At 36.2% G+C, this 20425-nt stretch overlaps 1 protein-coding gene across 2 annotated transcripts in view; it reads right to left on the bottom strand.

Annotated features, from left to right (window-relative positions):
• The window catches only part of RAVER2 (ribonucleoprotein, PTB binding 2), a 97372-nt gene that overhangs the window by 59632 nt on the left and 17315 nt on the right, over positions 1-20425 (bottom strand). For both annotated transcript variants that reach the window (XM_015240196.3, XM_072974299.1), the window contains exons 2-4: positions 17537-17603; positions 8390-8859; positions 5569-5760 (exon numbers count right to left, since the gene is read on the bottom strand). In XM_015240196.3, coding sequence (XP_015095682.2) covers positions 5569-5760; positions 8390-8859; positions 17537-17603 — 729 coding nt within the window. The remainder of the gene's footprint in view (positions 1-5568; positions 5761-8389; positions 8860-17536; positions 17604-20425) is intronic.

Genomic DNA, 20425 nt, shown 5'->3' on the forward strand with positions numbered 1-20425 from the left:
TGATAGATGAGAATATTAATATAATGATATGAAAGGAAAAGTATAAATTTCCAGCCAAGAGAACTGACAAGGACAACTGGATTCTCTCTCTCAACCCAGACTGAAAAACTGAGAGAAGAGGGTGATTGATCTGAGAACCTGACACAAAACCCTGGGAGCAATCCCTGGACAGACACAAGGCAGCACAGCGGAGAGTGTGAGAGAGCCTGGAGCCCCAGACTGTGTTCTTTAGGGAAAAGCCTTTTATTTTTAACTATGTTTCCCCCTTCACATATCCTCTAGGGATCGTGGCTTTCCTGACCAGCACGAGGCAGGAAAACAGCAGCATCAGTCCACGGCAGCCGTAGGACCGATGAATTAGCAGCAGGGTGGCATGCAAACTCAGAGACAGTGGGGACCACGTGGCACTAGGTGCAGGCACCAAGAACTTCCTTCCCACTCTCTCCAGCCATTTCCAGTTCCTTCCTCCCGCAGTATCAGGTAGAAGGGTTGTAACTGAGGCAGACAGAACTTGGAAAAGAGCAGGGCGGGGAGCAGAGATTAAGGAGACTGTCTAAGGTGCAGCGTTGCCTGGCTGGGGTGGGATAAAGGGCTGTGGTCAAGGCCAGATGATCAAGGCAGAGGCTCTTGGCCCTAGGTCCTTACCTACCTTTCCTACACCCTCACTAAGGCCAGGCTTTACTCTTCTTGTTCACCCTCCACCCCCCTGACCTCTAAACATTCACATACAAGGAAGCTGACCCTTGCCTCCACCAAAAGAAATACATATTCACAGAAACAAAATAACTAGATAGCTGGAGAATGTAGCCACAAAAAGTAAACTGAAGCACCTGTAAGAGGCAAAGCAGAATTAAAGGATAGGAAATAATAAGAATGTTAGATAAACATAACAGACATGCTAAAGAAGATACCACATTTTTTATTGGTAACATGAAGCAAGGACAAGCAGTTATAAAGAACAACTGCTCAGAAATACAAAGCACGACAAACATAGCTGCTGGGAACAGTAGCAGCAGCCATCACTCACACACATCTGGCACTGCTCTAAGCATGTGCCGTGGATTAGATCACTCAATGCTCCAAAACAACTCTACAGGGTTAGTATTATTACCCCCATACTGTAATTGAGGAAACTGCAGAAACATATAAAGCATTATTCATAACCTCTACTCTGTGCTTTAACAGAGCTAAACAGTAGAATACAAGTGACTGAAAAACAAAATAGGGATCTGAAAGGTCAGGTTAGAGGAAGTACCCAGGATATATGAGCAAAGGATAAAGAAATGGGAAATGCAAACAAAATAAAACATGGAAATGAGAAACGCAAAATAAAACAAGAGAACACCAAGGCAACAAAGAGACTAGAAGTCTTAACATCTGTCTAACAGGAGTCCCTGAAGGATTAGGAAAGAAAGGCAACTTCGAAGAAATAATGGCTGAGAATTTCCCAGTATTAAAGAAAACTTAAAGTCCACAAAATGAAAGGGTTTAGAGTATTCCAAATATGATGTAGAAAACCAACACATCTAGTCACATTTTTTTGGTGTGAAATTTAAGAACATCAAAGCAAACAAAACAAACAAAAATTTAAAGCTTCCAGTGAGAAAGAACATATATCAACAAAAAACCAAGAAGCAGAACTAATACCATCTTCACTCTCAAAGCATCAACACTGGATTCAAGAAGGCAACAAATTAATATTTTCAAAGTATTACAAAAAAAAAACCCTTTGAATCTAGATTTTTATATTCAGCTAAACTATTACTTAAATATGCAAAAGAAATTAAAAATATTCTAAGCCACAGATAATCTCAAACTTTTTTTTGTTACTACATGAACATCCTTTCTCAAAATGACAAAAGAGAATAAATGCATGATATTACATGATACATGGAAATTAAGGTATGTAATCTCACAGTTAATTTTAAATCTTGTACACAAATGTCAGGATCATAAAAACAAACGAACAAAAATATTCAAGGCAATCCTAAAGTAAAAATGTGGACACCAATATGGTGGTAGACAGGAAGAAGGAGGACAGAGCTTAGGATGAGTTAAGTGGGAAGAAATACTGATCAACCTAGGGGGGTTAATAAGTTAGGAACACTCACCAAGAGGATAAAATTGAACATATCACTCTCAAAGCAGAAGAAGGAAATTTTAATCTATCTAATAGTAGATGGGAAATAAAGGGAAAAATATAGTTAAAAGAAAGCATGACAGGTGTCAGCAGGAATGTGGAGAAAAGGAAACCCAGTGTGTATTGGTGAGAATGTAAATTGGTACAGCCACTATGGAAAACAGTACATAAATTACTTTAAATTTAAAAAGTACAAAATATTAAAAATAGAAATACTGTATGATCCAGCAATTCCACTTCTGTGTATTTATCCAAAGAAAACAAAAACATTAACTCGAAAAGATACATACCCCTCCATGTTCACTGCAGTATTATTCACAATAGCCAAGATACGAAAACAACCTAAGTGTCCATCAATGGATGAGTGGGTAAAGAAAAGGTGGGGTGTATATGTATACAGACAATGAAATGTTATTTAGCCGTAAAAAGACTGAAATCTCACCATTTGTGACAACATGGATGGACCCTGAGGGCATTATGCTAAGTGAAATAAGTCAGACAGAGAAAGACAAATACTACATGATCTCACTTAAATGTAGAATTTAAAGAAAAACAAAACCAAGCCCATAGATACAGAGAATAGATCAGTGGCTGCCAGAGGCAGGGAGGAGGGGAGGATGAATGAAGTGGGTAAAGGACATCAAAAAGTACAAACTTCCAGTTATAAGATAAATAAGTCTTGGGAATGTAATATACAGCATGGTAACTATAGTTCATAATACTCTATTGCATATTTGAAGGCTGCTAAGAGAGACCTTACAAGTTCTTGTCACAAAAAAAAAAAATTTTAATTATGTATCACGATGGATATTAACTAGAATTACTGTGGTGATCATTTCACAACATATACAAATACTGAATCATTAGTGTACACCTGAAACCTAATATAATTCTGTATGTCAATTATATCGCAATTTAAGAAAACTATCAGAAGTTTTATAAAAATTTCTAAGTGGCTATTAACCGAAAAAAAACTATCAATTAAGCTAAAAGGACAGCATCACAAAAATTTGAGACAGTCATAAAATTTATGACACATAGGTATAAAATTAGTTACAGAAGTAAACTTACTTTAAATAAGTTTATCAGAAAACAATCTTGGGGGAGAGTATAGCTCAGTGGTAGAATGCATGCTTAGCATGCAAGAGGTCCTGGGTTCAATCCTGAGTACCTCCATTAAAAATAAATAAATCTAATTACCTACTCCTCTTAAAAACAATTTTTTAAAGTGAATTAAAAAAAGAAAAAGAAAATGATCTAGATTGGAAACAAAAGAGATAAATATTAATATCAATAAAGATGGGGGAAAGAGTAAATCTAAAGAAGAAAGGAGCAAGGAAACTAAACGGCAGAAATAAGCAAGAGAAAAAAATCGAAATAATGAGCAAAACAAAAGCTGCTTCTTTGAAAAGCAAAACAGATAGCTTGCAAGACTGATCAAGAAGAAAAAAGAAAATGCAAATAAAATATATGATGAAAAAGACGAGAGTATATATAACAAATTTTAAAAAATAAAATTTTATAAGTAGCTATGTGCCAATAAATTTGAAAACTTAGACAAAGTGGATAAATTTATAGGATATAATCAAATGCCAAATATAGCACACAGAGAAAAATAAAAGTAATACACCTAATATCCATGAAAGCAACTTGAGTGGTAATCAATATTTTCTCTCTGGAAGAGGTTCAAGGACTAGGTCTATGTGGTTTCATAGATGAGAACTTTCAAACTTGCAGGAACAGATAACCTCTATTTTATATGAATTGATCCATGAAACTGAAAGAAAAAGAGGAGGGGAAGAAAAAAGACACTTAAATTATTTGATGAGGTCAGGGTTCTCTTGATTCCAAAATTAAGTGAAAATGGCTCTCATATTTCTATAAAGTAGGGGCCACGATCACCCGACAGAAAGAAGGACAAACATAGGAAGAGCGAAGATCTGAGACAGGTGCTGCACAAAATGGAGAGGAGTGGCTGATATGAGGTGAGCTAAGTTTTGCTGGGGAACCAGCTATAAACGTATGACAGACGTTTGAAGGGGCACCACGTCACCTAGTCATTTGTTTTCCTCCAAGAGGACAGAGTGCACTGGCTACAGAAGTGAGTGGCTGGATGGATTCAGGATTGGAAACAGCAAATTCAACCCAACAAAGAGACAACATAACCAGAGGCCATGAAACTGATGGTGAAAGGCTGGCTGAGGCCGTCAATTACCCAAGCAAGGATACGAGTACGACCTGTCTTAAGGACAAACTAAGAAAAGGGGAGAGGGCATCCAGGGCCAGAAGTGAGGGCAAAGAGGAGGAGGACGAGCGATATGAGAGAAGCGACTCACGACAACCTCCTATCGGCACCCCCGCCACCCCGCGATCACCCCTCTCTCCAGCTCATCCACAAACCCTTTCCAGACTATGTGATCTCTTGATGTCTTAACTCAGGTTCTTTCAATGCCTTGATGATATGCTTCAAAGTTCTCTATGGGATCTATAAAGTTGAACTTGCTGATCAAGTTCAAGCTAAACTCTGAATGCAACAGCCCTCCCTCCACTGACAGCAAGCTACCACCTCACCGCATGTCTCAATACACTCGTCTACCCAGACCACTCACCACTCCTCAGCATCAAAATTGACCTCATACTACTTACTGCTCAAAAGGTTTTGTCGCAGCCAGAGGGTGACTGCTTCCTCTCTCTGCTTAGGGTTGCCAGATTTAGCAAGTAAAAATACAGGATGCCCAATTAAATTTGCATTTCAGATAAGCAATGAAAAAATTTTAATGTAAGTATATCTCATGCAAAATTTGTATTTATATGGCAATCCCATCTTCCACTCCCATCAACACATTTCAAAATCATACTTTGTCACACTCAAATGTCTCCATCATGATGTCTTCCTTGATCCCCTCAAAGTGTATTCCTTCCTTCATTTGCTCAGTGGGCATTTACTATGCTAAGTGCAAGGAGTGAAAACTGGGAAAAAGGAATAGTCTCTATCTGCAAGGAACTTCTAGACTAGAGAGGTAGAGAGAGGAGAAAGCAGACAGCTCCAATAAAGATGTGAGCGCAATGTGCCATGTGTGTGCCACTGAGGCCAACACCTTCCTCTGCTTCTACTGTGGATACTTATAAACACTTTTTGAAAAGAGGGGCACTGAAAACTTACAGAACAGAAACTCAAACTTTACTGAATAAATGAAGTTCCCTCAAGATTTTTTCTTGAGATAAATACACTTTACTAAACACAGTTCCTTTTGTATTGACTCCTGGCTTGATTTGGCAGAGGTACCATTTAGCCAAGTTAAAAAAAAAAAAGGAAGAATGTCTTTATGTAATGGAAATATAATGAAGGTCCAATCAATGGTCAACCAGTCTGGATACATGAAAATACTACTTGAATTTACCTATGTCCTAAAATAGAACAAACTTACCACACGCTGAGCTGCTATCAACGCTGCTAATGTACTCCGCCCTGGTGCTCCTGGGGCACAGAAGGAAACTTGAACTTTGCTTCCCTTGATTGTCATACCATCGGCTGCCTGCCGAACCTCCTCGGCGTGCTCTGCAGTGCTATATTCAACCACCGCAAAGCCACCCACGTAACTACCTTCATCCTGTGCAAGCTGATGTAACACATTTATTAAAAGGGGAATTCTAATACTTAGAAATATTTATTTACAAGCATGTCATCTATAAATTCAAGGACAAATGTTTCAGAGCATGATACTAGTGAAAATCATGTATACATTCTTCCTGAAAATAAAAGTTTACCAGTTGGGTAGACACAGTGCTTCCAGAAGATGGGAAGGTAAGTAAGATTCTGTCAAGTTTCCTTTTACTTCTTTGAATCTCTGATTTATTTTAAAAGCCAATGATCAAATGATAATAGTCCCTTTATTTTAAGAAATACATATAACTGATAATTTATAGATAAATATGGGGATACAATAATTAAAACTTTCTCTAAAATAAATTCACCAGATACACAGATGATGAAACATGCTGAACAACTATTTAATCAGGTTTCTATGTCAAATAAAGTCTGTGTATGCAACTTCTATTTCAGTATTTTAGGCAGATCCCAGGAATCTGGTCAAGTATACCAAGCAAATCTGATTTAGGAAAACTGTGCCCCAGGTTTGTTTCTAATACCATATGCGGGATGCAACCTTTTTCTGAACATGCCCTAAGTAAATTCCTGCAATGCAGAACTCGATTTGTTTCCAGTTACCTACCTGAAAGAGTGTAAAAGAAGGTATTAAAGTCCTGGGTCTGTAAAGACTGGTACAAAGAGCAAAAGTAAGGACAAAACAAGGCACTAAAAGGTTTCTAAGTTCTGAACATGTCTGAATTATCTTAAACACGTTCACGCTATAAAATGATATATGTGGTAAAATTCAGCTTGATATGTCTTTAAGACACATCTACAACACTTCTACTTGGATTTGGCATCTTATAAATTGATATTATAATTAAATCATTTCTTTTTGCTTTTTAGTTTCTTTTCTCCTATTTTTGAAGACAAACTTTCTTCCACTTCCTTGTGCAGTTAGACCAAATTTTTATTTTCCCTTCACAGTCTTCCTTCCTTTAAAAACTGTCCTCAAATGTCTTTTCCTCCATAAAAACTTTTTCCGTTTACGTGGGAGAAAGGGAAAATATCTATCTCTTCCAAACATTTGTCCTACAACTTCATTCCCTTCACAATCCAAACCAAATCTTAAAATCAGTTTTGTAAAAGCCATTAGTCCCTTTGGTCCCATCTGACCACAAGGTAGGAAGACTGTGTCTTCAACATAGTCTATATCAATCTACCAAGCAAAAGAGCCTGAGTTTAACAGAGCTACTGACAAAGGCTTTATCAATCTTTTCAAAAATTCTAAAACCTGTTTATTATTCCTGGTTCATCATAACCTTCATGCCAAATAAATTATACCATTTTAAGTCCACAGCATCAATCATTTTAAAGATGGCTATTTCAGTTCAATACGAGGGCCATTCAAATATATAATGGTCTGATTTATGATATAGTTCATTTTCCATTATTTTGAAATATTTTAACAAAAGCTAAATGATCACTCACAAATATTGTAACAAACTTTTTTCTTTTTTTTTAACCACATGGAAAGCTAGAGTAGATATGCTCTCAGGTCCCTTCCAACTCTGGGATTCATAATTCAAATACAATTTGTGATAAATGGTTCTTCCCCTCACATTTGCTCCAAAGGTCTCAACTAAAGCTACAAAGAATTATGCTTGTACACAGGATATGAGTGTACAATTCTTAGTATTCAAGAACAGCATAGCAATAAGACAATCAACTTCCAATAACTTAACAAAGATTTGATAAAAGATTTGTCACAAAATATTCTAATTTTTTGAAGCTCCTTGGGTAATTTCTCAGATGCTTATTATATTGGGATGGGGGAATATAAGAAAAGTTAAGATGGTAGCATTAATTTTAATTAATTAATTAGATATAAATAAAATATACTCAAACCCCTAAATTTCTACTTCAATGTACTATTCAACAAATCTATGATTATAGAAACATAAGGGTGAGGGATAGGAAAGATGGGAGGTAAGACGGGAAGGAGTACAGGAGAAGAGGGGACAAGAGAGAAAGAATTTTGACAGGTGCTATAAAAATCTGTAATGGGAGGAGCTATAAACAGTGTATATTTTTGCCTACTTAGCAGAATATATTCAATTTTACTTGGATAAAGTCCTTACCTCTGTTGTCAGTTTTCAGGATCTTCTCTAAACGCCTCACTTACCATGACCCCATTGAGAACAGAATTACACATTCATCTTACACCTATATTTTCTATTTTATCAATCTTCACACAGAATTTACAATTATTCGCTTACTTGTCAGTCTCTTCTACAAAACTGTGAGGTATTGAGAGAATATCTTTCTATTCTCTATATTTCTGATATTTAGCAAGACAGTGTCTGGCACAGAAAGGTGATAAATTAAGTCTGGATGGATGAATGGATTATTGCACAAATGGTTCAAGAATAGATGGAATGAAAAGGCAGATGAGAAAGTGATGGATCTGCTAAGATATACTTAATTATATAAAAATAATATAGTTTGGACCATCAACAAAAGATCTGATGTAAAATTTACCATGACATTAAAGTGTTCACTACAGACTACAGTAGAATTAGATTATCCATTGTGATATTCATATAGATACATATGCAGATATTTTTAAATCTGTCAAATGAGACCTTAAAAATACATACCTGGCAAAATACAGGTTTATGGATGCTGGAAAATAATTGCAGCAGCTCCTCTGAATCCCTGTAGTCACTAGGGAGTTTATCTATACAAAGGCACTTAGAATGAATGAGCTCCGCGGCCAACAGATTAACATCCATCCACTGTGCAAAAAGAGCTGATGCCCCCAACTGTTTACCCAATAGCTCCAATCTAGCCTTTGCAGCAAAGTCCTTCTTCATGTATTCCACAAATCCATAGCCTTTGGAGTGGCCCGTAACTTCACTGTAGACCAGAAAACATCTTTCAACATTTCCATAAGCACGCACAAGTTCTTCAAATTCTTCTAATGTAAAAGAAGTGGGCAAGTTGGTAATACAGAGCAGAGCATCTGTTGGCTGGAGCTGGACTATTAAGTCTTTTCCTCGAAAAGAGTGTTGATGAAACATCTGAATTGCATTTTGGGCCTGTTCACCATTCAATAAGGTAACAAAAGCTGGAAGAAGATAAAATGAATGAGAGTTCTTTGAGCCAGTATTTCCAAACTTTTTTGACGGTAACCCACAGTAAGAAATACATTTTCTATCTGTGACTCAATAGACACATCCATATGTCTATTTCTGAAAGTATCAGGAGGTAATACTCCTACCATGTGCAATGCACTCTAATATTTCCTATTTCATTGTTTTACATGCTGACACCCCCACTTAACTAATTTTATGACCAGTAACGCAAATAAAATGTATAAAAAGAATACTAGGAGTTCCACTATAAGATACCACAATATTCTATGGGGGGGAGGGTTGGTAATCTTTTCAAACTACATACAGATTTGTTATTTTTCTCCAATAACATATGATGCAAAATTTTGTGAACTTTTCTTTCCTCCCAGGGAGTTCTAAAAGATCCTGTTTGATAACAAGAACCTAAAAAACCAAAAACAAACAAACAAAAAAGAATGCCCAGAAGAAGCCAATTCTTCCTCCAATTCATGTATATGTCTCCTTAAAATCAAATTAATTCCACTGGAACAACAGACACGCATACATTTTGGTACGCATTTTGGATGAACAATATGGTATGAAAAGATCACAGGACTATGATACTGGACAAGTAGCTTAACTTTGAATCTTTGTAAAGTAAACAAAAATCTGTCCCGTTGACCTAATGAAGCTGTTTCACCGCTAAGCAACAAACACATGTGACAATTTGTAAAATCTAAAACATGATACAAATATAGAGTTCTAAATCAATGAAATATCACACACACATGCATATCAGATACAATGAAAAATGTAGCCATACCAAAGCGTTTGTCTGTTCTCATGAAGGCAAAGAATATAAAGATTTCAAGCAATAATATAAGAAAAGTTGAAAGCCCCAACTAAAAGAAACAACACAGGCAAACCACAAATTACAAACACATTGCTCTCTCAACATTCCTCCCTCCCTCTCCCTCTCTGGAACAAAAAGTGGAGTTGCTCCATATGAGCATCCAGCTTATCCAAATGCACTGATAACAACATGGCAAATATGTACATAGCAAGAGAGAAAGAAGAGTTTAAATAGCATGGACAATCCTGCCTGTCACTTCAGTCAATCTGCTCAGCCCTCAGCTGGTCTCAGTGCCCACGTGGCTCTCAGACTGCATCTCACCACACAGTATGATGCTAACATTTAAAAGAAACACATTTTTTCATTTAACATGATCTCCACATACAGGGAAACTACTGACAAAGGAATAGCTAACTCTCCCAACCCCAGGGGGAAAAATGACTTTCCTGGGCTTATTGACAATATTTCTTGGTTTCCAGTATCCCTTTTTAAAAGACTTGAGTTATTTTGATTCTATGCTTGTCTTCCCTTATGCTGACACAGAACACCATTTAACGATGTTTTGCTAAAACCAGCAAACAAGCCAATCAAATCAGCTCATATACTCATCAGTTCACATTTGGTTTGAAACTGTTAACCATTAACTTCCTTGATAAAGTCCTTCCTGATTTTCTTCATACCTGTCCAAGTATTCCTTCCTCCATTTCCTTTTGCTAGATTTTTCTATTCCACTAACACCTGTAAGGTGGCAATACTTAAGGTTCCCTCCTGGCAGAGTCACACACAGTGACACCTGTGTGACTGTACCCAGCAACTCTAAGCCATGGATCTCTCCTCTGTCTATGCCCTCTTTTCTCTGTGCACTCACATCTGTGCCCATTTATTCAGTCTCACATGCCAGGTACTGTGCCAGGCACTGGAAATGAGTTGCTGAACAAAACAGATCCCTTTCAACATAGAGCTCACAGCCCAACAGAGGATGACAGACATCTGACAGAGAGTCACAAGTGTGGTGTTACCAAAGCGGAAGTACCAGGGGCTGTAAGAGCAATTAAACAGAGCAAAATGGCCAGTCTGGGGGCTCAGAGAAGCCCCTACACCCTGTTAACTCTCAAGTCTATGTTTCTAATCCTCAGTTGCATATGGATCCACACGAGCCACACATGACCAAACATAACTCACGATCGTCGCCCTCTCCTTGCCATCCCCCTAAAATCCCCACGTTGCTCGTCTTCCTTTTACCTTAGCTGGCAGTGTCGCCCTCACAAGCCTGGGGGTCACCCTGGACCCTGCTTCCTTTACCTCCCACATAAAAGGGATCCCCAAGTTCTGGGCTTGAATCCATCCTCTTTTCTTCTTTTTTTTTTTAACCTTTTCTTCTTTTTAATCCTTTTCCCACAATGACAATAAAGTGATCTCGCAAAACCAGCTTAACTGTGTCTGTTTACTGCCTAAAATGCAATGGTCTGGTATCACCAATGGAGCCAAGTCTCAGGGCAGTCATCATGCCTCACCAGGCCCTTGGTGCTCCGACTCCAGCCTCGTTAACTGCCATGCTTCCTTTCCCCACCACACTTCCTTATTCTCCTGATACAAACACTGAGTTTTTTTGTAGTTTTTTGCTCCCTAGGTATCAACTTGTTTCAAGCATCTATACATTACCCATGTAATTCCACTGCCTACAGGATCTCTCCCCATATTTTCAGCCACTCAAATATGTTAGTTGGCTTTTCAAATCCAGCCCAGGGATTAAGGCACCAGGACCTCCAGGAAGCCTCCCCTGATACACTCTTCCACTGAGAGTTAACCATTCCTTGTTTTACTACACAACTGTATCCTGAACCCTGATTGGATTATTGCACACATCACACCGCATTACGATCTATTTGTTCAGATGCCTACTATCCTACTAACTGTGAGCTCCTCCGGTTGCTAATGAATGTATCTCCATCAGCTACCACAGTGTCAGGCGCATAGCAGAGTAGGGTATCTTACAGTAGAATTTAGTCACTATAATGAAGCAAATTTAAACACCCAGGCAATAGGGAAAAGAGGTCATTGATTCTTTTCTTTAGCATCTTCTATTTCTTTCCAAGGCCACACATTCTCTAAAAAAAGTCCAATTTTTTTTTCCACACTGACTCTGTGGAAGTAGATGCTACTCTACAGAGAAAAGGCTGTAAGGGATTTGGAGATTAGTTGTTTCCATTTCCCCATCAAAATTTTAAAATTCAACAATTGGTCCCAATTCTTTCAAAATTTTATTTATTCTTTTGCCATAGCTTGCTCTCCTAATTAATTATTGGGACATGGCCAGCATGTGAACACATTTTTTGCCAATGTATCCTATTTTAATACAAGTATTTCTTCTTATCTATAACAGAAAGAGCTAGTTTCAAAGTCACAGTTTATAACTTGAGCTATCTTTCATCAGTCTATTTGTTATTATTTATTTCTTCAAGCACCACCACAGCTACTGAAATTCAAGGCAACGTCATTTAATACAACTACTGAGCTTCTTTGTTGTAGTTTTCTAGTGGGTGTCCAGGCTTTGTAGAATTCATCTTTAACTGATCAGTTACCATCAAGGGATACTGACCTCCCTGTGTACAGTCTAAAATCTTTACAATAGTATCCTTCCATTCCTCCCTTCCAATCTTTGTACTGTCATATTTTATTTCTACATGTGTTATAACCTTCACAATACAGTGTTATTATTCTCATTGTAAACAATTATCTTTTAAAGAAATCTGACTATTAATAAAAGTCTTTACACACACACACAGACATCTGGTAGTCTTCATTTTTGTGTGTGTAGATCCAGAATTCCAACTAGCATCATTTTCTTTCTGCTTAAAGGACTTTTTAAAATATTTCTTGTATTTAGGTCGGATGGTAAAGAATTCTTTCAGCTTTTATATAACTGTAAAACATCTTTCTTCACCCTTATTTTTAGAAGATATTTTTGGTGAGTAACTAATTCTGCGGGATTTTTTTTGAGGCATAAATGAAATGACATTATATTAGTTTCAGGTATAGAGCTGATAATTCAGTATTTGTATATGTTGTGAAATAATCACCACAATAAGTCTAGTTAACTTCCATCACTATACCTAGTTACAAAAACTGGGGTGGGGAGAATGAGAACTTTTAACTTTCTTAACAACTTTCAAATATGCAGTACAGTATTATTAACTATAGTAACCGTACTATACATTATGTCTCTATAACTTATTTATTTTATCACTGGAAATTTGTACCTTGAGACTCCCTTCACCCATTTCGCCTAAACCCTACCCCCAGCCTCTGGCAATGATCAACCTGCTCTCTGTATCTATAAGCTCATGGGTTTTGTTTGTTTAGATTTCTCCTGTAAGTGAGATTATACAGTATTTGTCTCTGACTTATTTCACTTCGCATACTGCCCTCAAGGCCTGCCCATATTGTCACAAATGACAAGATTTCTCTTTAAATATTCCACTGTCTATATATACCACATCTTCTTTAACCATTCATCCATTGGTAACCACTTAGGTTGTTTCCACGTCTTAACTATGGTAAATAATACTGAAATGAACATGGGAGTACATACATCTTTTCGAGTTAGTGTTGTTTTCTTCAGAGTAATACCCAGAAGTGAAACTGCTGGACAATATGGTAGCTTCAGTTTTAATATTTTGAGGGCACTCCATACCATTTCCCATAGTTGTTGCACCAATTTGCATTCCCACTAACAATGTACAAGGATTCTCTTTTCTCCACATCCTCTCTAAAGTGATTTCTTGTTTTAATAACTATTCCAACAAGTGTCAGGTGACATATCATTGTCACTGTGATTTGCATTTCCCCAATGATTAATGATGCTGAGCATTTTTCCATGTATCTGTTGGCAATCTGTATGCCTATTTTGGAAACATGATTATTCAGATCCTCTGCCAAGTTTCTAATAAGAATGTTTATTCTGCTGCTACTGAGCTGTATGAGTGCATTATATTATGGATATTGGCCCTTTATCAGATATATGATTTGCAAATGTTTTTTCTCATTAAGCAGGCTGCCTTTTCATGTTAACGGTTTCCTTTGCTATGCAGAAGCTTTTTGGTGTGATGTAGTCCCACTTGTATATTTTTACTTTTCTTGCCTTTACTTTAGTATCAAATCCAAAAAACCATCACCAAGACTGATATAAAGAAGCTTACTGCTGACGTTTTCTTCTAGGAATTTTATGATTTCAGGTCTTACATTCAAGTCTTTAAGCCTTTCCAAGTTCATTTTTGTGTATGATGTAAGATAGTGGTCCAGTTTCATTCCTTTGTCTGTGGCTGTCCAGTTTTCCCAATACCACTTATTGAAAACATTGTCCTTTCCCCATTGTATATTTTGGTTCTTTTGTCCTAAATTAACTGACCATATACGTAGGGTTTATTTCTGGGCTCTCTATTCTGTTCCACTGATCTATGTGTGTGTTTTTATGCCAACACCATACTGTTTTGATTATTATAGCTTTTTAATATACTCTGAAATCAGGGCGTGTGATGCCTCCAGCATTGTTCTTCCTTCTCAAGACTGTGCAGGATATTCTGCAATTACATAAAATTTTTAGAATTATTCTGTTTCTGTGAAAAATGCCAGTGGAATTTTGATAGGGACTGTACTGAATCTGCAGATTGTTTTCAGTAGTGTGGACATTTTAACAATATTACTTCTTCCAGTCTATAAGCATAGAATATCTTCCATTTATTTGTATCTTCTTCAACTTCTTTCATTAGTGTATTAATAGTTCTATGGTGATCTCTTTTTTCTTCTTTCAGCTAAGAAAGAAAAGATGTTGCCCCGTGGTCTTCTCATTGCATTCTCTCCAAGAAATACACATTTTGATCTTTTCCCATCTAAATATAATATGCCCCTTTTGGGGGCTTTTTAAAAGATTTTTCTCTTTATCACTAATTGTAAGCAATCTGATTACAGTGTACCTTATTGTAGTTTTTTTCATATTTTTGTGCTTGAAGTTGGTTAAGCTTTGGTGACCTCATCAAATTTAAAGTTTAAAGTTCTCATCAAATTTGTAAATGTTTGAAACATTAATCCTTTAAATATTTTTTTCTGCACTATTTGCTCTTTCAGAGACTCCATTACTCCAATGTTAGAACTCTTGGAGTTTGCCCAGAGTTCACTGATACTCTGTTCAGGTTTTCTAATCTTTTTTTCTGTTTTGTTTTGGTTACTTCTATCTCTATGTACTCAGGTTCACTAATCTTTTCTTCCTCAATATCTACTCTGCTGCTAATTCCATCTACTGTATTTTTCATCCCAGACATTGTAGTTTTCACCTCTAAAAGTGTGACTTACAGTATGTTTTAATATCTTCCATCTTCTTAGTACGTTCAATTTTTACTATCAATTCTTGTACACATGGGACACAGTTATATTAACTGTTTTAACGTCCATTTTCATTAGTTCATCTGTTTCCGTTTCAGATTAGTTTTGAGTGATTGATTTTTCTCCTCATTATGGGTTCTATTTTCCTGCTTTGTCATATCTGGTAATATTTAACTGGATACCAGACATAGTGAATTGTTACCTTGCTGGCTACTGGATGTTTTTGTTTTCATACAAGTATTCTGGAGTTTTGTTCTGGGTTGTATTAAGTTACCAGGAATGAGCTTGACCCTATCTTGTCTCACTTTAAAATTTCTGACATCATTAGTCTAGAGTTAATTTTCTCCACTCTTGAGACAAAACACTTCTGTATACGCCTTCTGATCAACCATGAGTTATGCTGTCTACCATCCTAGCTGGCGAGAATAGCACCACTCCCAGGCCTGTGTGGGCTACAGTGCCTGTGGTCAATATTTACAACAGTGAAATGGTACATAACCTACGAGTCAGTAATTCACCTGTGGAGAGACAGCTGCAATGTATTTTAGAAGACAAGTAAAAGCACAGTCATTACAGCATTGTTTGAAATACTGGAAAAGTTAAAGTTTCTTAATGTCTATCAATAATGAATGGATTTATCAGTGGGGATAAATTGACAGAACAGAATGATACACAGTAGTTTAAATCAATGAACTAGGGCTATATGTATCAATGTGGAAAGACCTAAAAAAACAGGTAGAGGTCAGAAAAAAAAAAGCAAGTTGCTAAATGAAAAGTACAGTAGAATACCATTTGTGTTAAGTTTTTAAAAACATCAAGTACAACACTGTTAACTTTACATACAGTAAAATTTCAGGCATTAGTTGGGATGTTTTGGCAAGAAACAGCTCCACAATTTCAATTGCTTAACAAAATGAAAGGGTTTTTTTCTTGTTGTTCTTCATGCTGCATATCCCATGCTTGAAGGAAGGAAGGAAGGAAAGAAGGATGGAAAGAAGGACAGACGGAAGGAAGAAAGGAAGGAAGCAAGCTTTGCTCATTAAAATCATACTGGGACTTATGTTTAAAGAGGTTCTACAACATTCCTCAATCATTTTAGCAAGTAGAGGGGTGAGCAGTGAGTGCATCGCATGCTAGCTCTGAAATCTTCTACCTGGAGGGGATACATGTCACTTCATTCATCGAAAAGGAAATCATATGCCCACTGGTAACTTCAAGGAGAGACAGGGAAGCACTATCTCACCTCATGCCCAGAAGAAAAAGAACCTGTGAACAGCTCTAATGACTACCACAGTATAACAGCACAGATTACAAAGTATACACCAAATTCCTAAGTGCTTGTCCTCAGGTAAGCAGGGAGGGAGGGAATAGAAACAGAGAGGTATAGGAACTTGATCTCATGTTTAATTGCAATGTTTCTTTTTACAATTTTTTGTAAGTCAGAAAAAAATAAATGCAGAATTCCTAACAATACTTTAGAAGTTCTTAATTAATAGTTCTATATTTGGGTTCTAGCATATGTATCTTTTTAATGACCAAAAATACTTTAAAAAAAAAACATTTTAACTGAGATATAACTGACATACAACACTATAACAATTTCTAGTGTACGACAGAATGATTTGGTATTTGTATATATGTGAAATAATCCCCACAATAAGTCTAGTTAACATCTGTCTCCATACACAGCTAAAAATTTTTTCTTGGGATGAGAACTCTTAAGATCTACTCTCTCAGCAACATTCAAGTATGCAACACACTATTATTAACTATAGTCATCCTTATAAATTACATCCCCAAGACTTTTTTTTTTAATAACTGGAAGTTTGTACCTTTTGACCCCCTTCACCTATTTCATCTATCCCTTATAAAAAAACATTTTAAAAACATAAAATATTTCTATGAAGTATTTGCTAATTTGGGAGTCTGCTTGTATATGACTGTTGTAACACCCTCCACACATTTCCTTATTTTTTAAGTCATCTCAAAGAGATGTTTTTGAACATTTACATATCATATGTACACAAAGAAGATAACCTAGTTCAGACTTTTAATCTCAGATATAAAACTAACACACAGAATAATTAAACAATTTCCCCAATTTGTATAACTCAAGGTCCAATCACATAATCTAGTCACTAAGTCCATACAGCAATATTATTAAAAACTGAAAGATACTAAGCAGATCAAAAACACTCATTATAATGTTATAACATTAGAATATTCATTATAAAAATTCATAAAGCTCTAGTAACATTATATTATTTTATGTATAGTTTTAAAAACCAGTGCAACTTCACTTTTTGGCTTATTTTTTATTGAGGTATAGTTGATTTACAATATGATATTAGTTTCAGATGTATAACATAGTGATTCAAAAAAGACATGAAGCTAATTTGATCTATAATGACGACATGTAGAATTAAAATAAAATCAGGTGCTGAGAACTGAAATCTTACCTGTTCGCTTATTTCTGTCCACATAACAATATTTTAACTCATAGTCTTGTAATAAATCATGAACTTCCTGAAAGAGACAAAACATGAGCTCAATACACACAGAAATGCAGTTAGTAGAAAATACACAGTCCTCACTTTAAATTTACGCTGATATCTTGACCCAGCATGGGCCAAACACACCCCTGCAGCTCTCAAACTTCACCTGAAGTCCCATGCGTCCTTTGAAATCCCAGCTCAAATGTTCTTCCACAAAGCTTTTTAAAATTCTTTTCCACAGAATGTCACCCCTCCCACCTCTAGCAATGGTCATACTTTATTTATGCCTCTCTTATAGAAACCATATTCAACATTTCTACTCGTGGACTACATTCCGAGCTTTTAACAAGTATTACAATTGTCGATGGTTGTAGCACCAGCATGTAGAACAAAGAGATAGAAATTATAAACCTAATTCAGAGATTCCTGGGTATGAAATAAGGAACAACCATCAAGGTATAGTATGTAGTCCAATTTATTTCTTGGCTCCCCAAGATTTTTAAACCAGCTGTCTTGTTTGTTCAGCTTCTATTAGTAATCCAGTCTGAACTTTTAAATTCTGATATCGTAACTACCATTCACCTGGGAAAATATAGTGTATTTCATGTTTTCCCCCAATCCTTTCTATTAAATTGATAATACTCAAATACAGGAACTGTATTTTATATATTTGTATATTATCCACATTGCTTTGCATATGCTAGGCACTCAAATATACATTAAAGTGAATATAACTTATTTTGTCATTGACTTGATATATTTGGCCTTGAAAATTTTACTCACAATATGACAGATGTAGTTATTATTTTTTAAAGGAATTGGACTATCACATAAGTGGACATTTGGACTCCAGGTCAGAGAGGTACAGCCAACCTACTCTATATTGCAAATGAATAAACTAAACAGACATAAGTGCTAGAATGTTGTCTGCAATCTAAATTAATTAATTCAATAATAATCATTCTTATTACTGCCATGGTTACGACAGTTAATATCCATCTAGCTTTCACTAGGCACCAGAGCACTGAACTCACCCTTTTCATTAAAAATCAGGAAACCAGAGCTGAGCAAATTCAAGTGACTTGCCAAAGTCTTATACTTAGCCATTTGCTGAGTGTAGATTCACCAGTGGGTCTGGTTCCAGAGACCACACTCTTCACCTCTGTGCTATACTGCCTTATTCCCTCCAGGATTAACTAAAAATAGTGCATCACCACTAACAGTTACAAAAGCAATACCATCAATGCCCTAAGAAGTGATCATATGGAAACGGAAAATAAGAGAACAGTTACAAGTTGAGAAATATTTTCTCTTTTAACCCAATGGAAGGGGTGGGGGTAAGAGTGATATAATAGGCAAGGTATAAAAACAGTGCTGGGTGGGAAAAAAGACAGTCATCTATGATAAAAGAAAGATAAGATAAAGTTGATAACTTTATATTCTTTATTACTAAGACAATATTAGAAAAGTTTTAAATTACCAATTCTATAAAGTACTGCTTGATGAATTATATAGTAATATGATGAATAGATACAGATTTATTTATATATTACTATGGCAATTTTTTAATCTTGCAAGCTCCAACATTTCCTTGGACTTAAAAGACAGATAGTGTATTCTTTGTTAATAAAACATAACTCTCTCAACAGCATACCACACACATCTTGCCAATCAGCTAATTTAATACTTTATACAGAAGGTGACACAGTTTTGTTTGAAGGATCCAGTGTACACTTTTACTTGCACAGACTCTAATCTCTCATTTCACTAGTTAACAGCTGTCAAATGCCGGATAAAGAAAACATGATACTGCTCTTCATATTATCAAGTACTCATAAACAAATGACATATTATGTTCCTCATTTAGCTGACAGAACCACCTGAGAGAGATCTTAAGCTTTCAAAGGTGCATTTTGCAACTTAGGGATTTTATTTTTAAGACACCCATAATTCTAAACATAGCTTTCCTATGTATCAGATGTGGAATACACATTTTGCCAACTGGGAAACTTTTCAAAGCTCCCTGCAAAGAAAAAAACAATTATTTTTCTCCATGCCCTCATTGTTTTGACCCAGGCAAAAGTGGGTCACCCCTCAATTTGAGCCTCAGCAAGTTGGCCAAATTAAAAACTTAAAACCTGAAAGAGAGCCCTAACAACCATTTGCCAAAATTCTACTCTGCTCCACCACACAAAACCGAAAGGATTAAAATTATGCCTCCCTGTACTAATCTCACTTTAGGAATTTCTATTAACTTACAAGCTAATTTTAAGGAACGAGACAGCAATTCTGATGATAACACTTTGTCCTCTGGCAATATCATTTACAAACTTCTTACAGTAACATGAGTTCATCAAAACTGATTATTATTAGATAGCTTTAGAAACCTATTTCCAGACCAGATTCACCATCATTCCCTGGGGAGAAGTTCAATAGCCTTCAAGTCAAAGCAATCAGTCACTAACCTTCCAAAAGTTAAGCAAGCATTGTTCCAGCTGGTCTGGACTTCTTCCTGAATGAAACCCAGCCTAAGTCTTAAACTTGAATCACATAAGAGAAGAGGCATCGAGAATCCGGGCTCAAAGGAAATCTTTGAGATCATACAGTCCAATATCCTACTTAGTGCAAGCATTTCTCTTACAGCATTCGTGATGTCCTAACTGTTGGAATAGTTCTGTTATAGACTTCGGGGTCGTCTAAGCCCACTGCAGACTTACGTGCTTACAAAAAAGGCTTTCGTAGATTAAAGCACTCCTCTTTTATTTTTTTTAAAGCACTCTTCCACTTTTTTTTGGAATAAAAAAAGTTTTATTTATTTTCTTTTAAAATTTTAAGTGATTTGATAATACAAAA

The sequence above is a fragment of the Vicugna pacos genome, chromosome 13 (genome assembly GCF_048564905.1).
Source record: "Vicugna pacos chromosome 13, VicPac4, whole genome shotgun sequence".
In the NCBI taxonomy this organism is placed as follows: domain Eukaryota; kingdom Metazoa; phylum Chordata; class Mammalia; order Artiodactyla; family Camelidae; genus Vicugna; species Vicugna pacos.